At 35.8% G+C, this 17,487-nt stretch overlaps 2 protein-coding genes across 11 annotated transcripts in view; one reads left to right on the top strand and one right to left on the bottom strand.

Moving 5' to 3' along the window:
* Positions 1-17,487, bottom strand: part of LOC106167059 (protein SSUH2 homolog) — a 49,886-nt gene that overhangs the window by 12,200 nt on the left and 20,199 nt on the right. For 7 of the 10 annotated variants that reach the window (XM_013545755.2, XM_086999644.1, XM_086999651.1 and 4 more), the window contains 2 exons: positions 12,103-12,350; positions 1,122-1,136 (listed from right to left, as the gene is read on the bottom strand). In XM_013545755.2, coding sequence (XP_013401209.1) covers positions 1,122-1,136; positions 12,103-12,346 — 259 coding nt within the window. In that variant the 5' untranslated portion in view covers positions 12,347-12,350. Of the gene's footprint in view, positions 1-1,121; positions 1,137-12,102; positions 12,351-16,939; positions 17,022-17,487 lie in introns of all 10 variants that reach the window. The other 3 variants (XM_086999645.1, XM_086999648.1, XM_086999653.1) reach the window with 2 other exon arrangements.
* LOC106154147 (modulator of apoptosis 1-like) lies at positions 4,103-6,658 on the top strand. Its single transcript, XM_086999654.1, has 2 exons — positions 4,103-5,837; positions 6,094-6,658. Exons 1-2 carry the CDS (start codon positions 4,846-4,848, stop codon positions 6,110-6,112), a joined length of 1,011 nt encoding a protein of 336 aa, XP_086855780.1. The 5' UTR covers positions 4,103-4,845; the 3' UTR covers positions 6,113-6,658.

Genomic DNA, 17,487 nt, shown 5'->3' with positions numbered 1-17,487 from the left:
TTAGAATACCAAGGAGAAGACACTCTTGTTTTAGCTGGTGGTTTTATCTAATTAGTATGAATCTAAGCAATCACATCTCATAAATTTGAAAACCCAAGCTTATCCACTGTAAAATTAGGCATATGCTTTACAATGTCAAAGGTCTAGATAGGTCTGATGAAAAGATTTACAGACAAAAGAATTACTGTCAATGGAATAAGTACTCCACTTTACAACAAAACCATTCAGCAACTGAGCAAAATGTCTCTCAGCCTGGTATTGATATAGTCCAAAGATCAATTTTGTACACAAGCAAAACATTTTCATGAAGCTTACATGTACTAGCTAGTAAACTGGACAGACTGAGTAGAGTTTCCTACAATAAATGTCTGTGTACAAATAATAATCTTTGGCCCATTCACCATTTGTTAGTCATCATTTCTTGGATCGGATGCATTTTAAAAGAGTTAATAGTTATACTAATATTGCAAGTATGTTGGCACAAACACAAACACGCAATATACTTGAATATTGATCTAAAACATTCAAACACGTTCTAATCCTATAAGCATTTTAAGTGGAAACTCTTCATATATATGAACATCATGAAAGATCATTTAGAAACATACATCTGCACCTTAAAACACACACCAAGATAAAGTATTAAAAAGATACAGCAGCAGTGTTGAACAGGTATCAACAGTGAACATCATTTGTCAACGTTTGCACTGTTAAATTATCATGTCAGGCAAAGAATGCCCCAAAATAAAAAAAATGTTTTTGTTAATCGTGAAATTGTATATTTTTTGTTTTTTCGTCTAAAAGGTTGTAAGCATTTTTTTTTGTTTGGCTAATTTAGTCCATATCATGCATTGTTAGTACTTGAGCTTTAACAGTAAAATGTGGCACTCATAATAATCTATGTAAATCTAATATTCCATTTAATTTTTGGTTTTCAAAAGTTAGAAAAAGAAAACAATGAAAAATATAACAAAAAATAACATGAAAGAAAATTCAAAAATTGATTTGAAAAAAAAGTGACAATTGATGTCAATGGAGCCTATATACACCTGCTGGTATGCTAGTGGTTATCTAGAAGCAAGTATAAAAGCAGTTGGGATTACATCAAACATAAGGCTTACCTTCATTTGGAACAACTAAGGCAAAATAAAAGAAAACAAATGTGATGGAATGGGGGGAAAATGAAACAATATCTTTTAGGCCAAAATCCAATCAACATTGATAACACTTTTACAATTATAATTACCTGCTTTGTAGGTAAAAAAAGGTACAAATGAATTGAAAATTAGCTTGGTTGCATTTCTTTCATCAAGGAAACATAAGTACAATCTAATATCTAGTCATGTTTTTGATCTAAATGATGTATACCTTTATATTATCTGCTTTAATAACATCAAACATTATGTACAGGAGTTTCCATGACAACACCTTAATGGCAATTAAGGCTTGGCATTAATTGTCATATCTTTCTTTGACAGAAATAACGTTAGTAAGAAGAAATGACTCTTTATGTGCAGCATTTTGATATTTAATCAATAACAAAAGTTAGAGGCCACAATGAACTAAGAGTGAATAATAATCAAATTAGGAATCAATATTTATAGACTTCCATATCCATAGGATACTAAAATGGCCAAAGGTACGTAACTTTGAAAGGGGGAAACTCGGGGCATATTAATAAGGGAGCATGGGTGGGCTATTTACATTAGCACCCCAATTAACAATACTGTCACACAAGTGGTGACAGGGCAAATGGAGAAGGAGAGTGCAAACAGCTAACAGTAGCAGAGGCAGAACAATGATGAAAAAACAGCAATTACATCATTTATTATTTAGAATTTTAAATACTGACACAAAATGCAATAAACAGTATTTATCAGTATGTATATGTATTTATTTCTTTTATCATGATCACACTTTTTAATCTACCCCAGATTATGTACAGGACATGCATGATTATGCCCTTCATCAGGCAAAAACTGACTTCAGAACTACTGCTTATTGGTTCACTTATGGGGAAGACCAGGTTAAAATATTCTAGTTCTGATTTCAAAATTTTACCTACCTGGTCTTATCTTACTAGATGACCATATAGCGTACCAAACTTTGGAGTCAAAACATTTCACAAATGTCAATCTGACACTAAACAAGACAGGTTTACCTATTATCAATGTAATAGGGTACATGTATTTCATGTATTCACAGGTATAAATATATATATATGTAATAGTATATTGTAGCGTACATTGATATAAGTGCCTTATTATAAATAGCTCTTGTATATAAATATGTGATATGAATATGCATACTGGTGTTAGCGCCCTTTTTATGTCACGTGGGTCATGTGACCCTGGACTATAAAAGCGGTTGGCGCGTAATTCAAAGTGAGATACACCAGTGATCGGCTGTGTAGATAGTACGAATAAAGATTTTTCTAAAAGGACAATACATTTTTTGTCGTGCCTCGGTTACAAAAATGGCGCAGTCGACAGGATTACCAAATGCTCAGCAGTCAAATGTGACTTTCCTGGACTAAAATGTGGATCGTTTTTTCTTTCATTGAGATCGGATACACTTTTCTGATGAAGCTGTGAGCTCCGATCAAGCACAAAGTTGTACAGGTGAGCTCGTGACTTTCTTATGACAAAGTCAGAAATACGATTATATTCTGAGCATTAAATTAACTATTCGCCGATCTAAGATTATCACATCTTGGTGTATCGGAAATTGAGCTCCATTATATCCACTTTGCGGACTTATAATAGTAAAGGTGGTTCTGAGAGGAGGTTCATCGATATCCTTCTCCGCTTCTCCATAGTGTGGAGCTACAATGAAAACTGACTTACAGACTGATCTCCGACAGATTGGTGATTCAGATACGATTTACCGGTATTACTTTCTGGTGAGGTAATCCATGGTGATTCTGAGGTAAAACTTTCCTGAAGTATTCTCTGATGATTCCAAGGTGCAACTTCCCGGGGTTATCCCCTGATGATTCCGAGGTGCGATTCTCCGTTGTGACTCCCTGGTGATTCCAGATGTGATTCTCCGATGCGATCCCCTGGTGATTCCCGATGCGATCCCCTTGTGTTACCGATGCGATCCCCTGGTGTTACTGATGTGCGAGTACATCTTCGTAATTCACCGGTCCATTATTGCGTGTGATGAGATCCACCACAGCGGAGGCCTTGTATTCATTCGGAGACAGTGGTCAATCAGAATTCAAGGACTTTCATGATCTAAACGGACAGTGACAATTGTAACTGTGTTCACTATATTATTTTGAAATCGGACTCTACGCATTTAATTCTTTCATTTCTGGATGTGTACAGGCATTAGTTAATTGCAGTGGACGGCGGAATTAAAGGAGGTCGAGCAGAAAGTGATAAGTATACACATTTTTTATCCCCATGTATTGTGTTGCTTTATATGTTTCGCTCATTGTATTACCTCCTGTCTAGTGATTGTGTTTGTGTGTGCCGTCTCATGTTATATTGACTTGGCCCTTATTTGTGCTTCTGTGTGTAACAGTTGCTCACCCAATAATTGATTGTTTGTGTGTTTAACCACTACCATAATATTGGGTGTAATTTGTGCAAAGCTTCCGCTCTACCTGTATAATTGTGATTGTGCAGTTAGTATTCCTGTGAAGTGGTGTCCATTGTTTGTTGTAGTGTTTCAGTGACACGTCATTGTGATAACAATGCATTAGTGGCCGAATAACACTTGGATATAGTGATTGTAATTATTTGCATTACTAAATCAAGCCTAACAGCAACCATCCTACTTATAATGATGTGAATTATTTTGTGTTTAAACTGCATCTATCATTTAGTACTGGTTCGGTTGCATTTTATTTTCATTTTCATTGATTTCATTTGACATTTTTATTACATTGGTTACATTTTTTTGTTTTGTTATCTTAATAGAGGTAGATTTTTAGTTCTTTTCATTTTGGTTAATCACTCATAGTTTGGATTATTAAGTTAATTTTTGATTTGTTTTAGTTGATACCCGATATTTTGGTTCAATAAGCCACTACCATCATAATATTTTTCTTTCTTCTATTTAATTAATTTGATACTAACTTGATTAGGGTTTGGTTTGAGAGAGGTCCTTTATTTTTTAATAGAGGTAATACAGCTTTTCACGCTCGTTTGTGCATTCCCTATTTGAGTAGTTTAAGTTTGTTTCCCATTAATTATCTGTTTAATTTGATCATTTGTGCTAATTTCTTATTATTTAAATTTTGATCATTTAATTTTTCATTGACCCCATTTTTGACCCCAGCCTCCTTGTGTTTTACCTAGTGTTACTAAATCATTACCTTTGTGGAACTTCCTTCAAATTGGGTTATCATTATTGATTGATTAAATAGTTTCTTGATAAGCATAATTAATTTTAAATTGAATAAGTTAGATTTTTGTTCATTAATTGAGCTTACTTTAAGGCTATATTAATTGCAGTTCAATCAGTAGTGAATTAGATTTTAGAAGTAATTGATTGATGTAGATTATTAAATTAATCAATCAAGGTCAATTATTCAATTAATTGAGTATTAATTTTTTTTAATTATTTATCAATTATTATTATTATTTTTTTTTTTTTGTGAGCATTTTCCCATGATTTTTTGGTGAGCACTTGTGAATGCGAGTGGTGTAATTGAATTGACTGTTTTGTTTTATTTTGTGAGCATTTTCCCATGATTTTTGGTGAGCACTTGTGAATGCGAGTGGTGTAATTGCATTGACTGTTTTGTTTTATTTTGTGAGCATTTTCCCATGATTTTTGGTGAGCACTTGTGAATGCGAGTGGTGTGATTGCATTGATTGGTGATATCTCAACATGGATACCCATTTAAGAGAGCAATTACAGGCTCTAAGCCCAGAAGACAAAGCTGCGGTGTTGCAGTTACTCAGTCCCGAGTCCGAAAGCAGTAGATCTAATGCTTCCCATGAGCGCGACAGTGTTTCTCAACCACCTCGCGCTGCTCCACATGTGGGTGGGTATTCGCGTAAATTACGGCTATTTTCGGGAAGAAGTCCAACTCCACATGGAGAAGTTGATTTTGAAACGTGGATAATGCAATTAGAATCTATATTGGACGAAGGGTCAGATACTGAAAATTGTAGAATACTTAAGCAAAGTCTTTTAAGGCCGGCTCTGGACACTGTCAGAGAAGCTACCACTGCAACACAGGTTGTTGATATTTTAAAGAATGTATACGGGATAGTAATCGATGGTAAAGAACTCTTAGTGCAGTTTTTTATTAATTACCAAAAGGAAAAAGAAACACCATCACAATATTTACAGAGGTTGTACTTACAGGTGATGCAGGTTGTAGAAAGGGGTGGAATTGAAGTTAGAGAAGTCCCAGAGCATCTTTTACGACAATTTATTCGTGGGAGTTTTGATGAGGAGTTAATAAATAAACTTGATTTAGAAAAATTAACAGATCCTCCTAGTTTTGCCGAGTTACTTTTATTAGTGAGAAGAGAAGAAGCCAGACGAACGGAGAAGAGGTTACGTTTGGAAAAGAAGAAAGAAGCCAGAGTCCACTCCATGACGGTTTCAAAGGAATCTGAGGCAGCTAATGTCAAGATGATGGAGGAGTTACAAGCCAGAGTGGCCAAGTTAGAGGCTAAAGGTCAAGTGTGTGCACCTTCCACAGCGTCGCGGCCTGAGGTAAAGACTAAGGTAGAGAGAAAGGAGCGACGTGGTAAAAAGAGTATTTTTTGTTTTAAATGTGGGGAGGATGGCCATGTAGCAAATGGATGTGAGAAAACAGCGAATGCAGAGTTAGTTCAGAAGAAACTCCTTCAGAAGACTTTAAACAGGTAAAGGTGTCCAGGGAGGGATCACTGGAGACCAGTAAGAAAGAGGATCCCAAGAATACAATTCAAACAGATGATTCATTTCAAAAGTTATTACAAAATTTAGTGGGAAGCTCAAATGAGTCCGTTTCAATTGTAAATAATATTTGTACATATGCTTTGGTTGATTCTGGATCAATGGTTACTTGTGTAAGTGATTCTTTTATTCAGCAGCAGTTTCCTGATTTACCTAGGTATTCTGTTGATCAACTTCTTTTAGTGAAGGGACCCCAAGATGAAAACCTGCCCTACTCGTGTTATGTAGAATTGGAGATAGCTATTCCAGTGGATGGGACAGCACACGTGGTAGGTGTATTCCCTGTGCTGGTGGCCCCTGATACCGAATATAACCAACAAATTCCCATGTTGATAGGAACAAATGTTCTCGATAGGTTGTACAAACAACTGGAAAATAAATATCAGGGTAGAATACCAAATGATAAAATTTGTAAATCAGTCAGTTTAGCGTTACAAACTGTGAAATTGAGAAAAAGACATTTGGAAAAATCCCAAGGGGTGTATGGATTATTGAGAAATAAAGAGAAAATCGAAGTTGGTCCAAACCAATCAAAATTTGTTTGTTGTGTGTCACAGATAGTTATCCCAATTCCACGAACAATTGCAATGGTTCAAGATTGTGGAGTGGCAGAGTGTGGTGTGCATCACGAAGACGGGTTGCGCGTGACTCCAGGGGTGATTGATTTAAGTAATGGGAATTTTGAAATTGAGATTACTAACCATCAGTCAAAATCGGTGGTATTGCAGCCTGGGACCACAGTAGCCCGGATTTCTCAGGTTACCATGATGAATCCGTCAAGTGAACTCGATGATGAAAGTTTTATAAACCAGTTTAATTTACCGGCATCCGGGGAAGGAATTTCCCTGATCAAAGATTTGCTTTTGGAGCAGAAATCGGTGTTTGCTCAACACAAGTTGGATATTGGGAAAACGTCGGTTGTTAAACATGGAATTGAATTAACAGATAGCGTTCCGTTTAAAGACCGGTCGAGACGTATTCCTCCTGCACTGTATGAAGAAGTGAGAGAGTACTTGGATGAGATGAAGACTGCTGGTGTGATACGAGAATCTACTAGTCCATGGGCATCGAACGTAGTTCTGGTCAGGAAGAAAGACGGTTCTTTAAGGTTCTGTATCGATTATAGAAAATTAAACAACCGCACGGTACGAAACGCTCACCCATTACCGCGGATTGAAGAGACGCTAGATGCTCTAAAAGGGGCGGTTTGGTTTTCATCGTTAGATTTGTGTAGTGGCTATTGGCAAGTCGAGTTGAAAGAAGAAGACAAAGCAAAGACGGCATTCACAGTAGGACCGCTTGGATTTTATGAGTGTAACAGGATGGCGATGGGATTGACCAATAGTCCTGCAACGTTTCAGCATTTGATGGAAAGTGTGATTGGTGATTTGAATTTAAAAACCTGTATGATTTATCTTGATGATATTATCATTTTTTCAGGAGAATCCATTAGCGAACACGTTGCTCGAGTCAGAGAAGTATTGTGTCGATTAAAAAAAGCAGGGTTGAAGCTTAAGCCTTCAAAGTGTCAATTTTTACAACAGAGAATAAAGTATTTAGGGCACGTTGTTTCAAGTGCAGGCATTGAATGTGATTCAGAAAACATAAATTGTTTGAGACACTGGAAAACTCCTACTAACATTAAAGAGACACAAAGGTTTTTAGGTTTTGCTGGGTTTTACCGCAGATTTGTGAAAGACTTCGCGAAAATAGCAAAACCTCTCTACGAGCTGACCAAAGAAGAACAACGAAAGAAGGGAGCCGCCCATTGGGTATGGAAGGAGGAGCACCAGAAAGCATTCGAAACGCTTGTAGAAAAACTTACTAATCCTCCCATTTTATGCTATCCTGATTATACACTCCCCTTTGAATTGCACATTGATGCGAGTTCTAGTGGGTTAGGGGCAGTGTTATGTCAAAAGCAAGATGGTAACACACGTGTGGTAGCTTACGCTAGTCGGGCATTAAATCGCAATGAGCAAAATTATTGCTCAAACAAATTGGAATTTCTTGCGCTGAAGTGGGCGGTAACTCAAAAATTTCACGATTATTTGTATGGGCACAAATTTGTGGTTATTACAGACAATAATCCACTAACATACATTCTTACTACAGCTAAGTTAGACGCTGCAGGTCATCGGTGGTTGGCAAGTTTAGCCGCGTATGATTTTGAGTTAAGCTATCTGTCAGGTAAGTCCAATATTGACGCGGATGCCCTGTCACGATTACCTACTAGAAAGTGTCATTGTTCTTCACAGATTGTGAAAGACATGTGTAGTAATGATCACAGTGTAGGTTTGGATGTTGGTTATTCTGAAAATCTTCCTTTTCATCCTAAGTGTTTCCCCCAAGTAGCAGAGTGGGAAGATTTGAAAGTTGATTGGCAGGAAGAGCAAAGTCAGGATCCAGTGATTCAAAAGGTGAGAGAAGTTAAATTAAATTCAGACAATTTCAGAAACCTACCACGAACCGACAATATGAAACCTTTTAAGAGATCATGGAAGAAGCTGAAAGTGGTGGATGGTGTATTGTATCATGTCGATCATGCGGACAGAAAGAGGTTAGTGGTGCCTAGTGCATGGAGAGAGAAAGTTTTTACTTTAACTCATGATGAAATGGGACATCAAGGTAGGGATCGTACACTGTCAATTGTAAAACAACGGTTCTTCTGGCCAGGAATGGATCACTTTGTTAGCGAGAAATTAAAAATGTGTAGACCATGTAAATTGGGAAAAAGTCCACACTTATCCGAGAGCGCAACAATGGGGCATTTAGTTGCATCTCAACCCATGGAAATTGTGTGTATGGATTTCCTTAGTTTGGAAGAGTCCAAAGGTAGGGTAAGTAACATACTTGTGCTCACAGATGTTTTCACAAAATATGCATGGGCTATACCTACAAAAAATCAGTCAGCCTTAACAACTGCTAGAGTCTTATTTGACAATTTCATGATTCCCTATGGATTTCCTTTAAGATTGCACAGCGATCAGGGGCGCAACTTCGAATCAAAGGTAATCAAAGAGTTGTGTAAATTACTGGGAATAGAAAAATCCAGAACGACCCCCTATCACCCCATGGGAAACGGAGTTACGGAACGTTTTAACAGAACTTTAATAGGTATGATGCGTACACTCCATGATGACCAAAAACTTGACTGGAAAAGGTATGTACCTTCATTAGTTCACTCTTACAACTGCACGGTGCACGAGTCCACAGGCTTTAGTCCGTTCTACTTAATGTTCGGGAGGGCCCCCCGGCTTGCAGTAGACGTAATTTTTGGTCTGTACACGAAGGATGAGCACAAGGACTATGAAAGGTATATAAGTATGTTGAAAGAGAGATTGGAAACAGCATACAGCATTGCTAATGAGAGAGCAAAAGGGAAAAGGTCTAAAAACAAGCAAAGGTATGACAATCGGTGTAGAGGGGTAGTACCCGAGGTAGGGGATCGAGTTTTGTTAAAAAATGTAGGATTAAAAGGGAAACACAAATTGGCTAACAAATGGAGAAAAGAGGTATATGTGATTGTTGGCCAGAATGACTCTAATATACCAGTGTATATGATCAGACAAGAAAATGGAAAAGGGGACATAAAAAATGTTCATAGGAATTTGCTTTTACCTTTGATTTTCCCCATGGATTTGCGGGAAGAGAAGATCACTAAGGTAAGTACCTGTAGACCCAGACACGAGAATGAATTTTCAGAGATAACAGAGGACTCTGATGATTCTTCTGGGGTACATTATGTTGTACGATATGGGTCTGAACAAATGATCCCTGATGAAGACGGTAGTAATGAAAGGGTTAGCGTAGAGGAGGAGGATCGAGAGGACGACAGTGAGCAAGAATCGCAAGTGGAAAGCGAAGGTGAAGATGTGCAGGAAAATGATACACCAGTCCAGCCTAGGCGGTCCACACGCACTAGACGACGTCCGCAGTGGATGGAAGAGGGGAATTATGTGTTTTCACAGATTGTACCAGAAAGACGGTCCACATCTGCGTCTAGGTTACTTGACATTTACCGTACATTCATTCAATCTAGTGAAAATATGTTCAAACAGATGGTGGAATTATTGAAGGAAAGTTGAAATTTAAATTATAACTTGTATTTTATGATTTATGTTAATTGATGAAAATAAAAATGCTACAGCAATTGCACTGTTTTTAATTATTTTCCTCCCTAAATCCAAGTAATATTATTGCTTTTCCTTGTGAGAAAGGTTGCGTTTACTTGTGTGTTTGTACTGTGTGAACTCGGCGTACTCACATAAGATGGGAGTAATTTTAATCATTTTCCTCCATAAACCCAAGTAATAGTATTGCGTTTCCTTGTGAGAAAGGTTGCGTTTGCTTGTGTGTTTGTACTGTGTGAACTTGGAGTGCTCACATACGATGGGGGTAATGTGTTTTAATTTACTATAATTGTAATATTATTTTTTTTTGTAATTTTCTCATCCACAGTTATTTTACAGTATAATCAATGGCGGGACGCCATTTAATTTTGGGGGGGCACATGTAATAGGGTACATGTATTTCATGTATTCACAGGTATAAATATATATATATGTAATAGTATATTGTAGCGTACATTGATATAAGTGCCTTATTATAAATAGCTCTTGTATATAAATATGTGATATGAATATGCATACTGGTGTTAGCGCCCTTTTTATGTCACGTGGGTCATGTGACCCTGGACTATAAAAGCGGTTGGCGCGTAATTCAAAGTGAGATACACCAGTGATCGGCTGTGTAGATAGTACGAATAAAGATTTTTCTAAAAGGACAATACATTTTTTGTCGTGCCTCGGTTACATCAAACCTGACAGCCTGGTACCTATCTTTCGAAAGTTTTATTTAGCTTGTTGAGAAGGAAAGTTGAAAGTTTAACTTTAAATAAAAATCTTTATGAAAGTATGTGGCAGGATAGCATTTACATTGGGTATTTAATTTTCATATAATTGAAACTGACTTTTTTCTAAGTATGTTTGTGAAGTTATCCGCCCCTCCCCCCTCAAAAAAAAAAAAAAAAAAAAAAAAAAAAGGAAGCAGACTCTTTTAGTACACTTCTTGAAACGTAAAACATTAGGGATACAAACATGAAATTTAGCCCTGCAATCAAATCAGACATGAAAGACCAGAGGTGTGTTTAAGTTATCAAAATAAGCTTGAAAACATAATTTTTAATATATTAACATAAGTTTTATCATAATCCACCTTCGGCAGCCAACAGTACACAGTCACATGTGGTGTCAGAGGCAAATTTTGTGAGCAAAAATAGCTAAAATACATCTGCATTTAGCACTTATAAAAATAAATCATTTATGCTTATATAGAGAGTACTGCTTTTTGACAAAACTACTTTTGGCATATGAAAGTTTGTTTTGGGTATGCAAGGTAATTGTACCTGGCTTGTCATGACAGACTCACATATACAGGGGTATACATGTACTGGACAGTGTGCTTCTGTAGAGTCTATTCAATCTTTTCTAAACACTGTTAGACTGTTGTGATGCAACATGGCTTAATAGGTTGGATCCAGTTACACTGTCATCTATTAATATTAGCATTTTGAATTTCGAAACTTCAAATTAGTTCTTCGTCTTCTGCCTGGCAATTGACCTACTTTGACACTACAGTGCTGATGTAGCTCTTGCACTAGTCTAGTGTCTGATCCAAGTCCCATCACAGTGTACAATGCACTCCAATGGCTTCAGTGTGAGTATTACAGTCATCTAGTTTCTATTTTTTCCCTGGTCCATTAAAGTGTTCCTTCAGAATTCCTTCAAAAGACAGCATATGCACATAAAGCTTCCCACAAACAGTGCTCTTTAAAAGTCACCATGGTCACGATGTGTTCCACCCAATAAGATAATTGCATTTATTGAAGTTCATAACCTGGAGTTAAGTGCTATCTGCTGCTCCCAGATATGGAGGTGAAAGACCAGCACAGCAGAAGATCGATTTTATAACACAAAACCCTTATTTGTTGAGTACCATCAGCCTCCAGCAGACCCTTTTCATGATAAATACAAATGCCAAACAAAATGTTACAAACAAATCTTCACAGTGGCTCCATTCCCATGTGAAGTTTTTATTGTAATTTGAAATTCTGAGAGTTAAAAAATGTGTTCAACAGATACTTATCTACTTTAGGTTTAACGTAATCTAAAAAGATAAGACATTTCATACCATATTGGTGCCAGTCATGGTCCGATTCCGGTGCTTTGGCTCGCTGCCTGGCCAAACTATTCCCCTTGGCATCAATGCCAGATTTGCTTGTCTCAACATCTGCCATCAAATGGGTCATCTCTACTTCTTCATGTGAGAGAATGTGAGAACCACTTGGCTCTCCATCTGTGTCAACATCCAACTCATTATTGGAAGCCATTCTCAATCGCACATATCTTATGCCTTGTCTTGATGAATTTGACATTCAGCTGAAAAGAACAGATAATATAAGTTATACCAAATCATATCAAACTTAACTCATAGGTGAATGCACAAATACTGTACATTCAATAACCCATCCTATATTTTAGAATATTTTAAATGTCTATTTACCAATTGTCAAAGCATACGTACCTTGACATCAGCTTTAACACATTGTGAATATCATGATTGCCCCAAGAGCAATTTTTAAAGCATTATATTCACTAATCCAAAGGTCAGTAAAATAACAAGTTGACTTTATTACACCATATGATGACATGCTGTATAAATAACAACATACCTATATAATAACAGGTTTGTTAATTTTATTATGTGCAGTTAGCCTGACTCTGATCATAACTTCTTCTTTCCAAATTACCCCTAATATATTTGGTATTATGTCTAATGAAATTAAGTCAGGGCTTCAGCCACCAATGAAATGACACATGTAATTAGATACGGAGCTTTTAAAGGGACATGCAAAAGAAAAAACATTCAACCTTTGAATGTAATTGTTACATTAAGACGAGGTTGTCACCATCTTTGAGTGAAAGATTAAGATCGCATTCTTATGTAAAAATGATTGTGTCTCATTGCAAATATTGTCTTCCAAGATAAAAATGATTGTGTTCCCTTATAAATATTGCGTTCAAACTTAAAAATCATTATGTTACCTTGCAAAAATTGCATATGAATGTAAAAATCATTGCATTCCCTCCCAATTAATATAGTTGTGTTCGAATAATGAAAAATTTTTTTCTTTGTCATGCCCCTTTAAAAGCTCTGTAATTAGATCATGTGAGGAGAAACAAATTTTACAGGCATTATGAATATAACAAGAAATTCCTCTAGATTGTAGCTTGTACATGTCGAAAAAGACAATCCAAAATGTTCAAATTATATGACATATAGATTGCATCTCTCCTCATTGACCAAAATGACCAAAATAGTCCTAGATTTCCTTCAACATCATTACACTTCAGATATGCAGTTCATTCAAATTAAGTGTGATCTTTGCTTCAACCTAAATGACACAATGTCTGGAATCAAGGAAACAGCAATGGGTAGTTGAGTCCATTGTTTATTGTCTGCTTGGGAGTAATTCATTACTGATGACATCATATGTATCTAACCAAAGCAGCTGTTGGATCAAAGACAGTTGAATGATGTTAGACGACCATTATCAGGGATATCCTACTAATATTACAAGATGATATGATATAAATAACCTCACCATTTACTAAGGAATTAAAATAATACATTTTTCAAGGGCATTGCATTACACTAAAATATGGGTCACTTTGAGAAAAAATAATCAATCAGTTCACCATACTCCAGCTAACTTACAATACTAAACCAGTTATCAACCATTTCCCAGTTATCAAAAGCTACTCTTAAGACTTTTTTTGTGTATTAACCCTGTAACTCTTGATCAACTTGACAGAAGCAAAATTTAACAGTAATATAAGAGACACGAGAAATTAAAATGCAACCATTAATGCACATATCCATCAATGCAGAAAAATTCACTATAAAGAAGTATAAAAGTATAAAACTGGACCCCTTATAAGCATAATATCTAAACAGTGCTAGATTCAATGCAGAAAAAATTCACTTCAATCAGAAACTTTGTACCAAAATCATTAAGGTCACCAGTCATACAAAAATAATTTCAAACAATTTTGTATAAATTTATAAAACATTCAGTAATCTGTACTCTATGTGATTAAACAACATATATCTATGATGTATCCACCACAACTGTAATCAACAATAGACATGAAAATATACTTCAACACAAGTCATAATTTTCTGAAGAAAACATGCAAAATACCAATTTCAATGAGTAGTTACCTAATGCAACTGTCATTTGCAAGACCTTTTCTTCTGTAAGTAATACCTATTAGATTAACACACAGATCTCTTGGGAGCTTATGGTTCAAAATTTTTTGATTAGTATGTCTGTTACTGTGCGTGGATACATGAATCTTATACTGCAAAATGGTGAAAGTGAATCTTAAAGTCCTTAAGGTGCAAGGGAATCTAAAACTCTTGACGGTCTCAAAGCTAACATTTTGGATGTCCTTCAAAAAAAGAAAACTGTTAAGGATGATTGAAATAAATTGATATACTACATGTAGCTCTTGTACTTATGTTACTTTGTTCTATAAAATAATCCTTTGTGAGTTGATGTTTGTTTTTATCTTAAAAACAATAGTGTCAAAAAATTAAGTTGATCAGGCAGTCAAAAATAAGGAGTTATATAATGTTTTGTAAAGAAAAATACATAGAACATACCTCATCATTTCTCTAGAATACTCTTTTCCAAAATACCTACATATAGTAATAATGAAGCACCATTTGCCTTTTAGCATAGTACAGCAAAAATAATTCATTCAAATAAAAAAGTTAAATGTTAAAATATATTCCAGGAGTATATCTTATTTAATAGGAAGACATTATTTTTAGACTGCACTGCTTTAACGTCTACAACAGCAGAGGTTCTTCTGACAGTTACAGGGCCTCAATTCAAAGAAATTTCTAGAGAATACTCAAGTGCCTAGAGAATTAGAGACTTCATGCTTTTTCTGATGGACATACTTTGTTTCTCTGAATGATACATGCATCTAAATGTTTTAAGTGACAATCATTTTTCATAACTGTGAAATTAAATATTCCCTGCTGTCGCGTATCCTGAATAATCCAAATAATTCTTTTCTCATAAAAACATATTTATAGAATTTGCAACAGACTACTATATGAATGATTTGAATGTTGCATATAATGTAGAAAACATGCCCAATTTATGATTTCTTTATCAAAATATTCAAACTGGAATTTCCTTTTTTTAAATATCGAGCTTTAAATGTGTTCTTTTCGCTAGGTCTGGTAGTTAATGAGCCATGCAGTCACATGGTTGGATGACAGGTGCATGATCATACCATCTCACAGGCAGAGGGAACAAACAGGTTAAGCTATCAAACTGAGGTGTCATTATCTACCTGTAATATGAGTTTCCAAACTCCCGATAACAACCCATGGCCATTCACTTTTCTTACCTGAGGGGTTCAAATCCTCCTGAAGCCATTTTCCTGTCTAATCAATTCTTTATAGGTATCGTAACCCTTTATTATTATTATCCAGATACCAAAAATGAGATTTTTTCTGCATGAAATTATTCAGTAATGCATCTATCTTTGTGATGATTTAAAACAATAAATAAACATTCAAAAATATAAAATATTGGCATTTATATTTCTTGTTGCAATGTATAAGCATGGGCAACTCAAAGCTTTAATCATCAATTTAACACCTTTCTGTTTTGAGGTGAGATAGCAATCAGTATGTGTGTAACTTCATCCCAGAACAAGGTTTTTTTTCACAAAAATTGGCAGAGTTGACCATGAGCGTATGGGCTACAATCCGTGGTGTCATTTTGGTTTAAATATTTTTGTTATGGAGTTATGAGACCCTTATTACAGATTTTCATTAAACAAAGGCATTATTTTGCTTTATCAATGATAAATCTGAACTAAGACTTAAAAAATCACTGGCAGGGTTTTGGAGTACTAAGTGGTGTCATTAAATCAGCATTATAACTGTGATCATGAGTGATCAAGTAAAAGAGAAATTTGAGAAACCATTTTTTTTGGTTTTTACCCCAAAATCACAATTATGACATCACCCATAAAATGACATATGTGTAGATGTTAATTAATTTAGTCACTGGACTATTACCCAAAAGAATATATGTAAGGCAGTAAATGAGGAGTTTTGGGAGAAGGGCGACAATATCCTTAACGACTTAATGACTAACCCCGCTAGCATAAAATCTTGTGATCTGGTAACCTCAGAGCATTTTTTTCATTTGATTTTTGCTTTTGAAGACATAGCCGTGGATATAGAAATTTTTCCTTAGCAATTTGAGCCAAAAGTACACCTTAGAATCCACATAGTTTGAAAGTGACATGAACAGTCAAAACCATGACAGTAACAATGAATCTGAGGTTGACAGAGGGGATTTCTCTGCAGATGATGAGTATGCTCATCATATGCTCAGTATGATCCACTTCTAGGAGATAGTGAATGGCATGGGAATGTGCTTATCTTTATAGTTATGTAACACCCATAAATAAAAATGAAATTATATTTTTGTTGATGCCAAAAACCATTAACATTTCTATACCTCATAATAATTCCAGTCGTTACACTGCTAATAATTTCCAATTTTTTTCACAACAATCTGTCCCACATTTGTAAGTTGACAAATCCAAAGGAAAACCATTTTTAAATAAATATAATTCAAATTACAGTCAATTATCTCCTCATGATGTCCTTTTCAAAATGTTTCCAGGTGTATATGCAGTTTCTTTCAGTCAAAGTCCAATGGGTTTGAATGTGTAAGTTGAGGCCCATGGAGGATAAAATGGAAAATGAAAATTGCATCATGTTAAGCCTCACATTTTGCTCAGAATCCTGGTGTCACAAGAATGGTAGTCCACTAGGAGTCGTAGACTGTTCCCCACTACTTTGTACAGGTGACATTTGTCCCAGTACTCTGACTAACCCTAACCTGTACTAATCATAGGGTACCTACCCCAGGCTTCCATTTCTAGGACTATCATTCCAGTCACATCAGTCCTATGTGCTAGTAAGGCCGCAACCTAAACATGGCGGACCTACATGAAAGGAAGACCACTTAATCTTGTCTCTCAACCTCTCACACGCCTCCCCACGTGTCGTCCCTGCAAGGGCACAGTAATTAAATCTTGGCTCAATTCAACCGGTTGAGGGACAATGCGTGAGGAGGTGTGAGGTACAGTATGGTCATTTTGTTGATGATGTCAGCACTTTGGGGTGAAATTGTTGTTTTCAGTTTCTTGATGTTCTCTATTATCTGGTCTTGTATCAGTAAAAAATAAATAAATAAATAAGTTGTCTCTTATTGCTTTTTGAACATCACAATTTTCTCTGTACTTAATACTTTTAAGTAAAATTAAAATTGGTCTAAAATCATAGGCAGTACAAATAAAAGGTTTGGTACCATCCAAATCTACATCATGAGCAACCATTACATTTTGTACCAATTTATTTTTCCTAAATGTGAGAGAATTACTCAAAGCCCCTTAAACACCAAAGTTGTGG

The sequence above is a fragment of the Lingula anatina genome, chromosome 1 (genome assembly GCF_051362555.1).
Source record: "Lingula anatina isolate TDL-2025a chromosome 1, LinAna3.0, whole genome shotgun sequence".
Lineage (NCBI taxonomy): Eukaryota > Metazoa > Brachiopoda > Lingulata > Lingulida > Lingulidae > Lingula > Lingula anatina.
This window is presented reverse-complemented; position numbering and strand designations above follow the sequence as displayed.